The sequence below is a fragment of the Caenorhabditis elegans genome, chromosome V (assembly GCF_000002985.6).
Source record: "Caenorhabditis elegans chromosome V".
Taxonomy (NCBI): domain Eukaryota; kingdom Metazoa; phylum Nematoda; class Chromadorea; order Rhabditida; family Rhabditidae; genus Caenorhabditis; species Caenorhabditis elegans.
In genome coordinates this window covers 18,970,343-18,985,960 of record NC_003283.11, presented here as the reverse complement: position 1 = coordinate 18,985,960, position 15,618 = coordinate 18,970,343, and the positions used below count along the sequence as shown (strand labels likewise).

Genomic DNA, 15,618 nt, shown 5'->3' with positions numbered 1-15,618 from the left:
TTCTTTTTTTTTTTTGAAAAAAAAAATCATAAAGTATGTATTGATTTTTACACACATTAAAAATAACTATTTTTTAAAATTGGAAAATATATATATATAAATTTTTCCAAAAAAAAATGAAATAACATGAAAGATGGGAACTATCTAAAAAATTCGGACAAAAAAATTATTACAGATCCGGCTAAAAATTTGGAAAAAATTCCAAATTTTGACAGAATTTGAGGGATCTATTATAAAAACTGCTAGAATAACAAAAAAAAAACAAAAAATTTTCGAGAAAAAAAATTATTACACATTCGTGACGAATGTATAATAATCTTAGCAGAACTAAAAAAAAACAGTAAATTATTGTTGAATTCCGAGTAATTTCTTCATCTGACGACCGTATTCCCGCGTTTTTTCGACAGTTTCCTCGCTATTTCTATAGGCTTTCCACATTTCTCCGAATTCGTCAATCGATTTTTGATCTCCACATCCGGCGGCGCTGGGGCTTAATCCAGGCGTCAACTTGGCTTTTTCCAGTAAATCGATGAGTTTGGTTTTGGTGTTGGAGCCATCGAATTCAACTTTCAGAGCGTCGGTGCGGTTCTGGAAAAAAACATTGGAAATTTGGCTGAAAAATCGATAAATTTCCGGAAAAATCAATAAATTTCCAGAAAAATCAATAAATTTTTACAAAAAGCACTGAATTTTCAATAAAAATCAATAAATTTCCAGAAAAATCGATAAATTTTTACAAAAATCACTGAATTTTCAATAAAAATCAATAAATTTCCAGAAAAATCAATAAATTTCCAGAAAAATCGATAAATTTTTAGAAAAATCAATAAATTTCCAGAAAAATCAATAAATTTTTACAAAAAGCACTGAATTTTCAATAAAAATCAATAAATTTCCAGAAAAATCGATAAATTTTTAGAAAAATCAATAAATTTCCAGAAAAATCAATAAATAAATTCTTACAAAAATCACTGAATTTTCAATAAAAATCAATAAATTTCCAGTAAAATCGATAAATTTTTACAAAAAGCACTGAATTTTCAGAAAAATCGATAAATTTCCAGAAAAATCGATAAATTTTTAGAAAAATCGATACGTTTTCAGAAAAATCGATAAATTTCCAGAAAAATCGATAAATTCCTAGAAAAATCGATAATTTCTAGAAAAATCAATAAATTTTTAGAAAAATCGATAAATTTTCAGAAAAATCGATAAATTTTTAGAAAAATCACTGAATTTTCAATAAAAATCAATAAATTTACAGAAAAATCGATAAATTTTTAGAAAAATCACTGAATTTTCAATAAAAATCAATAAATTTCCAGAAAAATCGATAAATTTTTAGAAAAATCGATAAATTTCCGGAAAAATCAATAAATTTCCGGAAAAATCAATAAATTTTCAGAAAAATTGATAAATTTTTAGAAAAATCACTGTATTTTCAATAAAAATCAATAAATTTACAGAAAAATCGATAAATTTTCAGAAAAATCAATAAATTTCACAAAAATCGATAAAGTTCGGGAAAAACCAAAAAAAAAACCGGGAAATAACTATCAGAGCTCAATCTTCGGGTATTTTCTGATAAAGATCTCTAGAAAACGTTCAAATTTTCGAAAAAATAACTTTTAAAAAAATTGTTTTCTTAAAATCCCTGGAAAACGTTATATAAACGCGTTTTTACACTCATGTTTCATGTCGAAAATCGATTTTTTTTAAACGAAATTCACCCAATTTTTCTGAATTTTTAGATTTTCAGCTCTATATTTCTAGTATTGGTAGAATTTCGCCGCCACAATTCTACCTTCAATTCATCCCATTTCTCGACTTTTTGAGCTTCATGATATAACACAGTTAGTAAATAGTGTGCATAATCGAGATTCTGTTGTCTCGTATGACATCTATCAGTGATAATTGTCATTTTTCCCGTTTTTTCGTCATATCGATTTGCGGCCAGTCGAATCAGTTTTTCCATTTGATTTTCCGACAATTTAAGCTCTGCCACGTGGATTTTCATAGTTACGACACGGCTTCTAATGTCACGGATTGAAGTTCCCTGATGAATGTATGTAGAATATTCTATGGAAATTGGAAGATGTTGACACGTGGCAGATGGATTGGAGAGGAGTTCCGGTGGGAATGGAGTACAGAATTCTGAAAAAATATAGAGAAATTTCTATATAGTACAGGTGTTTTTTGTGTTTATTTTTAGAATTTATTCCGAGAAATATTAATTTCCACGCGGAAAAAATATTGTAAACTTAAATTTTTGATGAGAAACGCTGAAAATTGCAGACTTTTCTAATTAGCAAAAGCAGCGCCTAAAAAAAATTAGCAGCGCCCAAAATTGAATTAGCAGCGCCCAAAAAATTAGCAGCGCCTGAAAATTAGCAGCGCCTAAAAATTAGCAGCGCCCAAAAAATTAGCAGCGCCCAAAAAATTAGCAGCGCCCAAAAAATTAGCAGCGCCCAAAAAATTAGCAGCGCCCAAAAAATTAGCAGCGCCTAAAAATTAGCAGCGCCCAAAAAATTAGCAGCGCCCAAAAAATTAGCAGCGCCTAAAAATTAGCAGCGCCCAAAAAATTAGCAGCGCCCAAAAAATTAGCAGCGCCCAAAAAATTAGCAGCGCCTAAAAATTAGCAGCGCCCAAAAAATTAGCAGCGCCCAAAAAATTAGCAGCGCCCAAAAAATTAGCAGCGCCCAAAAAATTAGCAGCGCCTAAAAATTAGCAGCGCCCAAAAAATTAGCAGCGCCCAAAAAATTAGCAGCGCCTAAAAATTAGCAGCGCCCAAAAAATTAGCAGCGCCCAAAAAATTAGCAGCGCCCAAAAAATTAGCAGCGCCCAAAAATTAGCAGCGCCCAAAAATTAGCAGCGCCCAAAAAATTAGCAGCGCCCAAAAATTAGCAGCGCCCAAAAAATTAGCAGCGCCTAAAAATTAGCAGCGACCAAAAAATTAGCAGCGACCAAAAAATTAGTAGCGACCAATAATTAGCAGCGACCAAAAATTAGCAGCGACCAAAAATTAGCAGCGACCAAAAAATTAGCAGCGCCCAAAAATTAGCAGCGACCAAAAAATTAGCAGCGACCAAAAAATTAGCAGCGACCAAAAAATTAGCAGCGCCCAAAAAATTAGCAGCGACCAAAAAATTAGCAGCGACCAAAAATTAGCAGCGCCTGAAAATTAGCAGCGACCAAAAAATTAGCAGCGACCAAAAATTAGCAGCGACCAAAAATTAGCAGCGACCAAAAAATTAGCAGCGCCCAAAAATTAGCAGCGACCAAAAAATTAGCAGCGACCAAAAATTAGCAGCGACCAAAAATTAGCAGCGACCAAAAAATTAGCAGCGACCAAAAAATTAGCAGCGCCTGAAAATTAGCAGCGCCCAAAAATTAGCAGCGCCCAAAAATTAGCAGCGCCCAAAAATTAGCAGCGCCCAAAACTTGTAGTTTGTAGTCTAAGCAGCGCCCAAAAAAAATTAGCATCGATTTCCACGTAGATTTTTGAGAAAAATATGTGAAAATTGGCATTTTCAAGTCAAATTTTCGGTAAAATATGTGAATTTCAGCAAAATTTCCATTTTTCAAGCCAATTTCACTGTTTTTTGTCAATTTTTCTATGAAACTGATGAAAATTAAGTGTTTTTAATAATGCGAAATTTCAGTTTACTTTTGATAGCTTGACAGTGTTGTTGAATAGCCGGTGGTGTTAAATGTAAGAAATTGGGAATTTTAACCAATTCCAAATTTCCTTCCTTCTTAAACGGTGCTCGCTTCTCAACATTTGGCCGTGTGCCCATTCGAACTGGTAACGGAACTACAGACGATGCAAATGTTCGTGCAGCTGGCCATACATCACACCATTTCTGTGCTTCTGGATCCATTTCTTCACTTCTCGGCGGTCTTTTTGTTAGGCGGTCCATTAAATCGAACCGGCTTCGAGTTTTGTATTCGGTACGTCCAGTGGCTTGTTCCAGTTGAGTTTGACCGCGAAGTTTTCGTTTTGGCATTACATAGAGCTCACGGAAGTCTTCACCCTGAAAATTTGGGGGATTTTGGTGCAAAATTGAAGAAAATCGACAGTTTTTGAGGATATCTACGTGGATTTTTCCACAAAAATTGCCCAGAAAATTGCGAAAACCCGGTAAAATTTGCAGTTTCTGAGAGTTTTTATCAGTAATTTGTAAAAATTCCAGAAAAATAGCTGAAAAATGGGGAAAATCGACAGTTTTTTGAGATTTCCACGTGGATTTTCGAACTTTTTTCTGAAATTTTCGAAAAATTGTGAAAATCCGGTGAAATTTGCAGTTTCTGGGTGTTTTTTTTTGAGTAATTTTCGAGAAAATTATGAATTTTAGTGAAATTTAGCTTTTTTCGGGTAAAATTGCTCCCAAAATGACAAAAATTGAGTTTTGGAGTAAAATTCGCTGAAAAATCAATTTTTCGAGCCGTTTTTCGATTTCTAAATGTCTTTTTCCAGCTATTTCTTCATTAAAATCCTCCATACATGCTCATCCTTCACCGCAATCGATCCACCGGCGACGATTTGCTTGGCTTTTCCAAAATCCTGACCTCCGACGGCGTTTCGCAGCTTTTCAGCGAGACTCGATCGATTTCGAGTGCTCACGTGTGTCAGGCGGTGCATTTTTACCTGAAAACTGCAAAAAAATTGCAAAAATCTGAAAGAAAATCGCGAAAAATCGAAGAAAATTGAGCGAAAATTAAAAAAAAAATAAAAACCCGTTGTCGGAGAGGAGTACACCGGCGGTGGCCTAGGAAACTCTGAACTAGTCCCCAGGCTCATTTTGAGCGGGAATTTGAAGATGGATGTTTTCGAGCTGACAAAAAAGGTAAAAACCATTGAATTTTTCCAAAATTCTAGTCATTTTCAGACACTTCTCGCTGTAATTTCCGAATCCAGCAGCTCAGATGACTACTTAGAAGCCCTGGCCGAGATCGAAGGACTCGTAAAACACGAGGCAGCAGCCACAGTTCGCAAAACCCCGATTTTCAGCCAAAAAACTTCAAAGTTTCAGAGTTTCCAGCTAATGGAACGTGGAAAAGTACGAGAATTGGCAGTTCCAAAGCCAGAATTCTATAATAAACGTCGAAAATTTGAAGATTTCCAGGAGAAAACAGTTTTCGACTGGAAAAGCGAGTTTAACCTGAAAAATGCGAAGAAAGTCGAGAGATGGACGGTGGAAGAGAAGGAAAAACGGGAGAAACAGCGATGTTTTATTGAAGTATATTATTTTTTATTAAAAAAATGTTTAAAAAACGATTATTTTCCAGGAAAAAGAGAAGAATTGACTTAAAAATAGGAAAATCTTGAATTTTTGAGTTAAAAACTACCTTTTTCCCACTAAAAACTTCAATTTTTGATTTAAAAATCGATATTTTCGGTTTTCAGAGCAGCGCGCTTTGTAGTTTGTAGTCTAAGCAGCGCCCAAAACTTGTAGTTTGTAGTTTAGCAGCGCCCAAAAAATTAGCAGCGCCCAAAAATTAGCAGCGCCCAAAAATTAGCAGCGCCCAAAAATTAGCAGCGCCCAAAAAATTAGCAGCGCCCAAAAAATTAGCAGCGCCCAAAAATTAGCAGCGCCCAAAAATTAGCAGCGCCCAAAAATTAGCAGCGCCCAAAAAATTAGCAGCGCCCAAAAATTAGCAGCGCCCAAAAATTTAGCAGCGCCCAAAAATTAAGCAGCGCCCAAAAAATTAGCAGCGCCCAAAAATTTAGCAGCGCTCAAAAAATTAGCAGCGCCCAAAAAATTAGCAGCGCCCAAAAATTAGCAGCGCCCAAAAAATAAGCAGCGCCCAAAAATTAGCAGCGCCCAAAAATTTAGCAGCGCCCAAAAATTAAGCAGCGCCCAAAAAATTAGCAGCGCCCAAAAATTAGCAGCGCTCAAAAATTAAGCAGCGCCCAAAAAATTAGCAGCGCCCAAAAATTAGCAGCGCCCAAAAAATTAGCAGCGCTCAAAAAATTAGCAGCGCCCAAAAAATTAGCAGCGCTCAAAAAATTAGCAGCGCCCAAAAAATTAGCAGCGCCCAAAAAATTAGCAGCGCTCAAAAAATTAGCAGCGCCCAAAAAATTAGCAGCGCCCAAAAAATTAGCAGCGCCCAAAACTTGTAGTTTGTAGTCTTAGCAGCGCAAAAATTCAAAATAACCTCATTTTTATTTATTTTTTTTTGCTAATTTCGTTGAATTTCAGCGAAAATTTCGTAAATTCGTTGTAATTTATCAAGTTTTCGTTAAAAATCACTAAAATTTTGTAGTCTTTGTAGTCTGAGCAGCGCCCAAATTCAAAATTTCTCCACTTCTCGCTAATTTTTTCGTTGTTTCAGGTAGAACACTACAAAAAGAAGGAATACCTCAATTTTCTGTACCCTGGCGTCCATTATTGCACCTGCCCATATTTCCAGTCAACCGTGCTTCAAAAGCAAACTAATTGGATTTGTGTTCACATTTTGGCATACTATTTCGCCAAAAATTTCGGAAAAATCGAACGGATCGAGTGTAAATCCGAAATAGTTGGACTTGTGAAGAAAATTTTTATAAGATCGATTTTTTTGGAGGAGAAAAAATGATTTTTTTTAAATGGTTTTTTTTGTTGTTATTTATATATATATTATTCATAAAGCTTATATTCTCTAATTTAATTTGTTTAATCACAAAAAAAGCCTTTTCCAACTCCAGGCACCTCTAGCCAGGCTGAAACTTATTTTGTCAGTGACACTTTAAAAAGACAAAAGAAACTGATAAGAAGTACTATTACTTGGAAGGGGGAAAAGTGCACAGAGAACAAAGAAAAATGGTTTAGAACTTGATTTTATATTTAAATTTTTTTTTGGAAAATTTGCAAAAAAAAAAATTTCCGAAATTTTTTTGTTCCTAAGTTTTTATAATATATTCTTTCAAATTTTCTAGGTAACCTAATTTTACTTGAAAATGCAGATTTAGTTTTCGATTCCGGTCAATTTAAGTTTAATCATGACTAGGTTTTGATGATTTTAGGAAATTTTAGTATTTTGGGTCCCACCACGAAAATGCAAAAACTACTGTAACTCGGCTAATTTTTGTCGAAATTTGAAAAAAATTATATATTCAACCTCAGTACTTCTGGGCGGTTCGAATAAGTATAATCATGACTAGGTTTCGAAGATAACGTAATTTTTTTTTAATTTTGGGTCCCACCACGAAGCTTCTGTAGCTTGGCTATTTTCGTTGCGGGATTAATTTTTCTGTAGATTTTTTTTAGAATTTTAGTAACTTTTGATAACAATACATATTTATTGAGTACCTAACAAAAAATTTTTGGATAATATTTTTTCACAAAAAAAAACATTTATTTTTAGATTTTTCCAAAAAAATGATCTTCCAATTTTGGCACGATCAGCTAAACACCTGGCACCGCCCGAATGTTTACTTGAACTTGATGACTACTTGATAAAAATGACGAAAGACAGGGCGCTGATAAGGGAAATTTCTTTTTTTTTGGGGCAGCTGGCTCCAGGTCGCCGATTTTTGATTTTTTTTCTTGCGGGCATTTTTTTCTCCGATTCCGCAAGTCGAACTTTCCAACTGATTATTGATTTAAAAGTTTTTGCTTGTACGGACTTTTTAATTCGTTTATTTAAATTTCGACGAAAAATTCCAATTGTTTTTCAAAAAAAAAAAAACACTAAAAATTCTCTAGCTTTTGCGTTTCGATTTACGATAGTAAGAAATTCGAATTCAGCACGTCAATACGGTTTAAATAAGTATACTCATGACTAGGTTCTGAAAATTTTCAAAAATTTCCTAATTTGGGTCCCACCACGAAAACACAAAAACTACTATAACTTTGCCTATTTCTGTAACATCTTCAAGTCGCTTATATATTCAGAATCAAAACTTAAATGCGGTTCGAATGAGTATAATCGTGACTAGGCTTTGGAAATTTTCCCATTTTTAGGTCCCACCACGAAAACTACAGTAACCCAACATTTTCAGATGAAATTTTGTAGTCGACGACTGTTTTGGGCAACACTTTCACATGCTGTTTTCTCACAATACGGAGAAATTATGGCCGCCTGCTTGAATTTGATGAATGTTCCGATTAAGGGATTTTTTCGAGAAAGTTTACGCAAAAATTACGGCGTTGAGAGTGAGGAGACGTAAGATTTTGCCAATTTTAAGCTTAAATTCAAGTGTTTCATTAAATTTGGGTCAACTTAAATTTTTTCCGGAGGTTTCAACTCAATTTTGAAATTTCGCTGGGTACTGTAGGCCCAGGAGTACCCAAATACCGGATTTCACGACATTTTGCACAAAAATAGCGGGATAGCGAACTTCCTGTTGAAAATTCGAAAAATAATTGAACTGAAGTCTAGAAAATCATTAAATTTTCGTATAAAAGCTTAAAACTGAAAATTTAAAAAAAAACGAGAAAATATTGAATTTTCTATGAATTCCGTTGAAATTGTCGATTTTTCAATGCGAAATTCGAATTCCCCGTCACTTATTACCCCAAGCCTTCAGTTTTCAGGGTTGTAGTGCAAAATTCCGTCAGATCCGGTGTTTGGGAGTACTGTAGTCGGTGTTTGCGTACTTTCGAGGCTACAGTACTCTGAAAAATTTCAAAATTGAGCTAGAAGCCCAGGAAAAAATGTGTTAGACAGGAAATTTGATGAGAAACTCGAATTTCACATTGAAAATCCTAAATTTAGAGTCCAACAAAGTATCGAAAAATTAGAAAAATTCAAAAATCGCAAAATTTCACAATTTTCCAAAATTTTCTAGCAATTTTTAATGAAAAAGTCGAATTCCCTTTTACTTATTACTCCTAACCTTCAGTTTTTAGGGTTTCAGTGCAAAATTCCGTCAAATTTTTTTTTGGGTTACTGTAGTTGGGGTTTGCGTACTTCCGAAGCTACAGTACCCTCGAAAACTTAAAATTGTAAGAAGCTCGGGAAAAAAGCTAGTTATACTCAAAATTGAGTGGTGATTTTGATTTTTTTGCTAAAATTTTTGAATATTTGCTCTGAAAGTAGGAAAATTAGATTTATTGCTTCAATTTATAATTAAAAAAAAAAAAAAGTTTTCTAAAAATGATGTCACTCAAAACCAATGATCAAAATCAATAATTTCTCCATAATTATTATTGTTTACCGACCAGTGCAACAATGAAAAAATGCGGAAAAACATAATTTCTAAAAATATTCAAAAATCACATGGAATTGGTGCACTATGGTAGGTCTCTGATAAAAAATTTACGATTTTACGTTTAATTTTCTTATCAGTTGATAGTACAGAAATAAGTTCAATTAGGTTAGACTATGAACAATGTCTAAAAAAAATTGAAAAATTGGATTTTTACCAGAAAATTTTCAAAAAAAGAATTCTAAAAAATTTTTCAATGTTTTTTTTTGCTTAGAAATTTTATTAAAATCGAAATCCTCGTAAAAACTAAGTACTCGTGCTTTTTTCCCGCACTTCTAGCTCAATTCTGACATTTCCGGGGTACTGTACCCTCGGAAGAACGCAAACACCGACTACAGTACCCCAAAACACCGGATTTGACGAAATTTTGTACTAAAACTGCAAAAACTAAGGGTTAGGGGTAAAAAACGACGGGGAGTTCAAATTTCGCACGGAAAATTGCTAGAAAAAATTAGAAAACCATGAAAGTTTGTGATTTTTAAATTTTTCTTATTTTTCGGTATTTCGGACAAAACACCAGAACTTACAGAATTTTGCACTGAAACCGTAAAAACTAAAGGTTAGGGGTAAAAAGTTATGAGAAATTCAAATTTCGCGTTAAAGTTTACTTGAAAATGTTGGAAAATTGTAAAAGAATATTTGGGATTTTTGAATGTTTTTCGTTTTTCGGTATCTCGGACTCTAAATTGAGAATTTTAAATGTGAAATTCAGATTTTTCGTCAAATTTTAAATCTACGACATTTTTTCCTGCGCTTCTAGCTCAATTTTGACATTTCCGGGGTACTGTACCCTCGAAAGTACGCAAACACCGACTACAGTACCCCATAACACCAGATCTTACGGATTTTTGCACTGAACCCCTAAAAACGGGGATATAGGGGTAAAAAGGGACGGTGAATTCAAATTTTGTATTGAAAAATTGATAATTTTAACAGAATTAATCGAAAAATCAATATTTTTTTCTATTTCAGTTTCGAGACAATTTTCTCGGCATGCGCCTCATTTATGTTCATCGGTTTGGCGATTTCATTCGCGATTATGGGAAAATTAATGGATGGTCTTGGACGGAAAGAGACAATTTTACTAAGGTATGGTTTTTTTGGAATATGGAGAAAAAATTTTTGAAAAAAAAAATTTTCGCAAAATTTTTTTAATTTTAATTTTTTTAATATCCAATTTTTTTCCTATTTTCTAATTCAATGTTTCATTATTACAATAATGTTTATTCCAGAAGCTTCCTAGGAATAATTGGCTCAATGGCAATGCTCACCTCCCTCCTACTGAACAGATTCGAATTCTACGTGATTGGTCACCTAATTGCCGGAATGTTACAGGGTTTTCGTGTAGTTTTAATAATTTGGATAGCTGAATGTTCACCTGATTCGAAAAGAGGACTAACTTCACTTTTTATTAATTCCGGAGGGGTTATTATGACACTTTTGGTCACTCCGCTGTGTCTTCCCTCTATATGGGGAAATGAGGCCTTGTGGTGGGTTTTTGAATGATAATTTGAAATTTTAAGAGTATTGGGTCTTTATTTTAGTAAGCATATTGATTTTCAAAAAAAAACATTTTTTTTCAAATTTTCGAAAAAAAATTTTTTTAAATTTTTTCGTAAAATTGTTCTGCAATTTTTTATAAAAATTCAAATGCTCAATCAAATTCCACGTCTAAACTATTTTTCCCAAGCTTCAAGCTCAATTTTGAGCTTTCCGGGGTACTGTAGCCTCGAAAATACGCAAACACCGACTACAGTGCCCCAAAACACCGGATTTCACGGAATTTTGCACTAAAACTCTGAAAAATGGGGTAGAAGGGTGAAAAGTGACGGGAAATTCGAATTTCGTGTTGAAAATTACTTGGGAATGTTGGAAAAATATGAAAACTTGCGATTTTCGAATTTTTCGGTATTTCGGACTTTAACTTTAGAATTTATATTGTGAAATTTGAGTTTTTCATCAAATTTCACGTCTACCACATTTTTTTCTAAGTTTCTAGCTCGATTTTGACAATTACAGGGTACTGTAGCCTCGGAAGTACGCAAACACCGACTACAGTACTCCAAAACACTGGATTTTACGCAATTTTGCACTAAACCTCTGAAAACTGGGGCTCAAAGGTAAAAAGTGACGGGGAATTCAAATTTTGTATCAAAAAATCGTGAAAATTTTGAAAAGAGGGCAAAATTTGACTTTTTTTGAAAAAATCGTGAAAATTTTGAAAAGAGAGCAAAATTTGACTTTTTTTGAAAAAATCATCGAATTTCTAGAAAAAATCTTATTTTTCCAATTACTCATTTTTTCTACCCCGAATCACAATTTTTTCAAAGCTTAGTGTAAAATGTCGTCAAATTCAGTGTTTTGGGGAACTGTAGCCAGTGTTTGCGTACTTATGGGGCTACAGTAATCCGACTTTTACAATTTTTGACCAAAAAGCTCCAGAAAACTTTTTCAAGCAGAATTTTATCGGAAATTTAAAAATTCTGTTGAAATTTCATGTTTATAATTTTTGAAATGCCGAAAATTGACAAAAATAATAAAATTTGGAAAAACCTTAAATTTCAAGTTTTCTGAGAGCTTTAAACTAATTTCCAGTGTAAAATTCGAATTCCTTGTCATTTTTCACCCCGAAACCTCAGTTTTTAGGGTTTTAGTGCAAAATTCCGTAAGATCCGGTGTTTTGGGGTACTGTAGTCGGTGTTTGCGTATTTTCGAGGCTACAGTAACCCGGAAAACTCAAAATTGAGCTAGAATGTTGGGGAAAAATGGGTTAGCCGTGGAATTTGATGGAAAATTCGAATTTTTTAGAGAAATTTCAAAAAAAAAAGATTTATTAAAAAATTATAAAAATTTTTTTTTCGAAATTAAAAAAAATTTTAAACTTAAAATTTTAATATTCCAGGGTGTTCCTTCCATGTATAACTGCACTACTTGCAACAATTCACCTAATTTTAACAATATTCCTACCAAAATCGCCAAAACACCTATTCATCCAAAAAAGCGATGAAGCCGGTGCTCGGCGAGCTCTCCGGTTTTACTATGGCGATGAAAACGAAAAGAAAATCGATGAAGCAATAAAGGAAATGATACATGAGAATAAACAGGCAAAAAAGGAAACTTCTGGAATTTTGGACATTTTACAGAATAGAAATCATAGGTGAGGGCTAACTTTTTTCATAAATTCAAACTCTTGTAATTCACATAATTTTTGAGATTATTCGATAATTTTTTTTGTAGATTCTATAAAATTTAGTATATTTTGATATAAAGTTAAAGTATAAAATTTTCAAAAAAATTTTTTTTTTCTGAAAATTGGAATTTTTTACGAGACTTCATAACTTCAAACTTTTGTAATTGTACTAATTTTTGAGATTTTTTGATAATTTATTTTGTAGATTCTATAAAATTCAGTATATTTTGATATAAAGTTAAAGTATAAAATTTTCAAAAAAAAATTTTTTTCTGAAAATTGGAATTTTTTACGAGACTTCATAACTTCAAATTCGTGTAGTTTTACTAATTTTAGAGATTATTCGATAATTTTTTCTGTAGATTGATCAAAATTCAGTATATTTTGATATAAAGTTGAAGTATAAAATTTTCAAATAAAAAAATTTTTTTTTCTGAAAATTGGAATTTTTTACGAAACTTTATAACTATAACCTCCTGTAATTTTATTCATTTTTAAAATATTTTGATAATTTTTTTTGTAGATTCTATAAAATTCAGTATATTTTGATATACAACTAGAATATAAAAGTTTCAAAAAAACTTCTTTTTTTGAAAATTGAGGTTTTTTTCCGAAACTTCATAACTTAAAATTCGTGTAGTTTTACTAATTCTAGAGATTATTCGATAATTTTTTTTGTAGATTCTATAAAATTCAGTATATTTTGATATAAAGTTAAAATATAAAATTTTCAAAAAAAAATTTTTTTTCTGAAAATTTGATTTTTTTTCTGAAAATTTGATTTTTTTTACGAAACTTCATATCTTCAAATTCGTGTAGTTTTACTATTTTTTGAAACTTTTCGATAATTTTTTCTGTAGATTCTTCAAAATTCAGTATATTTTGATATAAAGTTGAAGTATAAAATTTTCAAAAAAAAAAATTTTTTTTCTGAAAATTTGAATTTTTTACGAAACTTCATAACTTCAAATTACTGTAATTTTTCTAATATTCGAGATTTTTCGATAATTTTTTTCGTGAAGTCCTTGAAATTTAGTATATTTTGATATAAAGTTGAAACATAAAATTTTCAAAAAAAAATTTTTTTTTCAGATTCTCCCTATTCCTGGTCTTCATGTGCTCCCTGGTTCCAGTATTCTCAGGCCTAAACATTAAATCTCAATACTTGGTAGATATATTAATATCATATGGTCTAACACAATCCAACTCAACAATAGCAATAATGGTAATCAATACCGTATCCCTGCCGGTTTCCTTCATCGCCCCACTGATTATCGAAAAATACGGGCGGCGCCCAATTTTTGTATTACTCACATGGCTATGCGCCTTTGAATGGCTCGGAATGAGTATTCCTGAAATGGCGAATAATTTCGGTTGGAATATCGATTTTCGATGGATTTTCGCGTGTTTTTCAGCGATTTTAGGCCAATGTGCTGTCAATTTGGGAATGTTGGTTATGGCACCGATTATGATTTCGGAGTTGTGTCCGCATAATATAAGGGCAACGGTTTCGCAGTTTACACAGGTAAGATTATTGATTTTTTGAAGGTTTTGAAAGTTTGAAAAAAACATTGAAAAAAAAAATTTTTATCAAATTTTTTTTCGAACATTTTTATTTTCATTGAATTCCCCGTCGAATTCTACGCCAAAAACTTTTTTTCCCCAAGCTTTAAGCTCAATTTTTGACTTTTTCGGGTTACTGTAGCCTCGAAAGTACGCAAACTCCGACTACAGTAGCCCAAAGCACCGGATCTTACGCATTATTGCACTAAAACTCTGAAAATTGGGGGCTAGGGGTAAAAAGTGATGGTGAATTCGAATTTCGCATTGAAAACTAATTTATAACATGAGAAATCAGTGAAATCGGCGTTTTGTTAGATTTTTCATGTTTTCTAGCTAAATTTGTTGAAAGTTTTCGAATTTTTTTTTTAAATTGAATTATGCGTAAAAGTTTCCTACAGAATCTTTTTTTCTGTGCTTCTAGCTCAATTTTTTAGTTTTCTGGGTTACTGTAGCCTCGAAAGTACGCAAACACCGACTACAGTAGCACCGGATTTTACGCAATATCGCACTAAAACTCTGAAAACTGGGGGTTAGGGGTAGAAATTCACGGGGAATTCAAATATCGCATCGAAAATTAATTTACATCAGTGAAAAGTGCCGAAAACAACAATTTCTCAATTTTACGATTTTTATGTGGAATTTTCCAATATCTTCCAATTTTTGATGTGAAATTCGAGTTTTTCATAAAATTCTACGCCGGAAACATGTTTTCCCGAGCTTCTAGTTCAATTTTTGAAGTTTCAGGGGTACTGTAGCCTCGGAAGTACGCAAACACCGACTACAATACCCCAAAACACCGGATCTGACGGATTTTTGCACTAATACTCTGAGAAAAAGTCCGCCAGGGGTGAAAAATGACGGGGAAGTTGAATTTAGTATTGAAAATGCATAATTCTTCAAGAAAACCCACAAAAATTTCAATTTTCAGGTGCCACCTATCGGTATTGCAGTGTTGGAGGTGTTCATGTTCCCAACATTACGGTCACAATTTGGATTTACCATGTTTTTATTTTTAGCAACGTGTTGTGCGGCTTTGGCGACAATTTTACATAATCAGGCATGTAGTAAAAAATGAATGAAAATTTTTTTAAAAAAATTACAAAAACTACCGTAACTATTTCATTTTTTGTTAGATTTTCAAAATTTAAATATTTTCAAACTCCACGTGGCAAGGCGGTTCGAATAAGTATAAACATGACTATGTTTTGAAATTTTTAAAAAATTCCAAAAAATGGGTCCTACCACGAAATTGCTAAAAATCGTTATTTTCAGATGCTGGAGACCGCCGGATTGGCAGTTGATGAGATTTTCAGTCGTTTAAGCGGTGAACCAACACTAACCCGTTCAAATACATCAGTTGGATGGCTGGATTACGGTAGTTTATGGGAAAAAGTGCCGGAGCCCAATCAACAGCAGCGAAAAAATGCAACGAAGGAAGTATTGATTTTTTGATGAAAAATTTTTACAATTTACGTGTATATTTTATTGATTTTTACGGGTTTTAATAAATTTTTCTTGAAAAATTTGAAGATTTTACAAGGAAACACCAAAAATTAGCAGCGCCCAAAAAATTAGCAGCGCCCAAAAAATTAGCAGCGCCCAAAAAATTAGCAGCGCCCAAAAAATTAGCAGCGCCCAAAAAATTAGCAGCGCCCAGAAAATTAGCAGCGCC

General features: G+C 32.9%; 3 protein-coding genes and 2 non-coding genes across 9 annotated transcripts; 3 read left to right on the top strand and 2 right to left on the bottom strand.

Moving 5' to 3' along the window:
- Positions 1-95: 95 nt before the first annotated feature.
- On the bottom strand, positions 96-4,655 carry mrps-35 (Small ribosomal subunit protein mS35 mitochondrial conserved domain-containing protein; the record flags this gene model as incomplete). 2 transcript variants are annotated; one of them, NM_001269908.5, is made up of 4 exons in its annotated part: positions 96-588; positions 1,805-2,154; positions 3,668-4,034; positions 4,505-4,655. In NM_001269908.5, the coding sequence occupies 4 exons, from the start codon at positions 4,640-4,642 to the stop codon at positions 346-348; spliced, it is 1,098 nt and encodes a 365-aa protein (NP_001256837.1). The 2 variants fall into 2 exon arrangements, with proteins under 2 accessions (NP_001256837.1, NP_001256838.1); NM_001269909.3 differs by lacking the exons at positions 3,668-4,034; positions 4,505-4,655 and having other exon boundaries at positions 346-588; positions 1,805-2,017.
- Positions 4,482-6,642, top strand: sws-1 (SWIM-type domain-containing protein; the record flags this gene model as incomplete). 4 transcript variants are annotated; one of them, NM_001313305.2, is made up of 5 exons in its annotated part: positions 4,821-4,847; positions 4,890-4,988; positions 5,034-5,060; positions 5,127-5,240; positions 6,337-6,642. In NM_001313305.2, the coding sequence occupies 5 exons, from the start codon at positions 4,821-4,823 to the stop codon at positions 6,577-6,579; spliced, it is 510 nt and encodes a 169-aa protein (NP_001300234.1). The 4 variants fall into 4 exon arrangements, with proteins under 4 accessions (NP_741657.2, NP_001380187.1, NP_001300234.1 ...); NM_171567.4 differs by having other exon boundaries at positions 4,482-4,847; positions 5,034-5,240; positions 6,337-6,641; NM_001392693.1 differs by having other exon boundaries at positions 4,811-4,847; positions 4,890-5,240; positions 6,337-6,617.
- A 1,342-nt stretch (positions 6,643-7,984) lies between these two features.
- On the top strand, positions 7,985-15,461 carry Y39B6A.41 (Major facilitator superfamily (MFS) profile domain-containing protein; the record flags this gene model as incomplete). Its single annotated transcript, NM_171566.4, has 7 exons — positions 7,985-8,148; positions 10,166-10,282; positions 10,426-10,683; positions 12,096-12,350; positions 13,476-13,908; positions 14,875-15,003; positions 15,219-15,461. 7 exons carry the CDS (start codon positions 7,985-7,987, stop codon positions 15,396-15,398), a joined length of 1,536 nt encoding a protein of 511 aa, NP_741656.2. The 3' UTR covers positions 15,399-15,461.
- Positions 9,948-10,009, bottom strand: Y39B6A.75. Its single transcript, NR_070207.1, has one exon. It is a non-coding gene; the product is annotated as an Unclassified non-coding RNA Y39B6A.75 (non-coding RNA).
- On the top strand, positions 9,948-10,009 carry Y39B6A.71. The gene has a single exon (NR_070208.1). It is a non-coding gene; the product is annotated as an Unclassified non-coding RNA Y39B6A.71 (non-coding RNA).
- Positions 15,462-15,618: the final 157 nt, after the last annotated feature.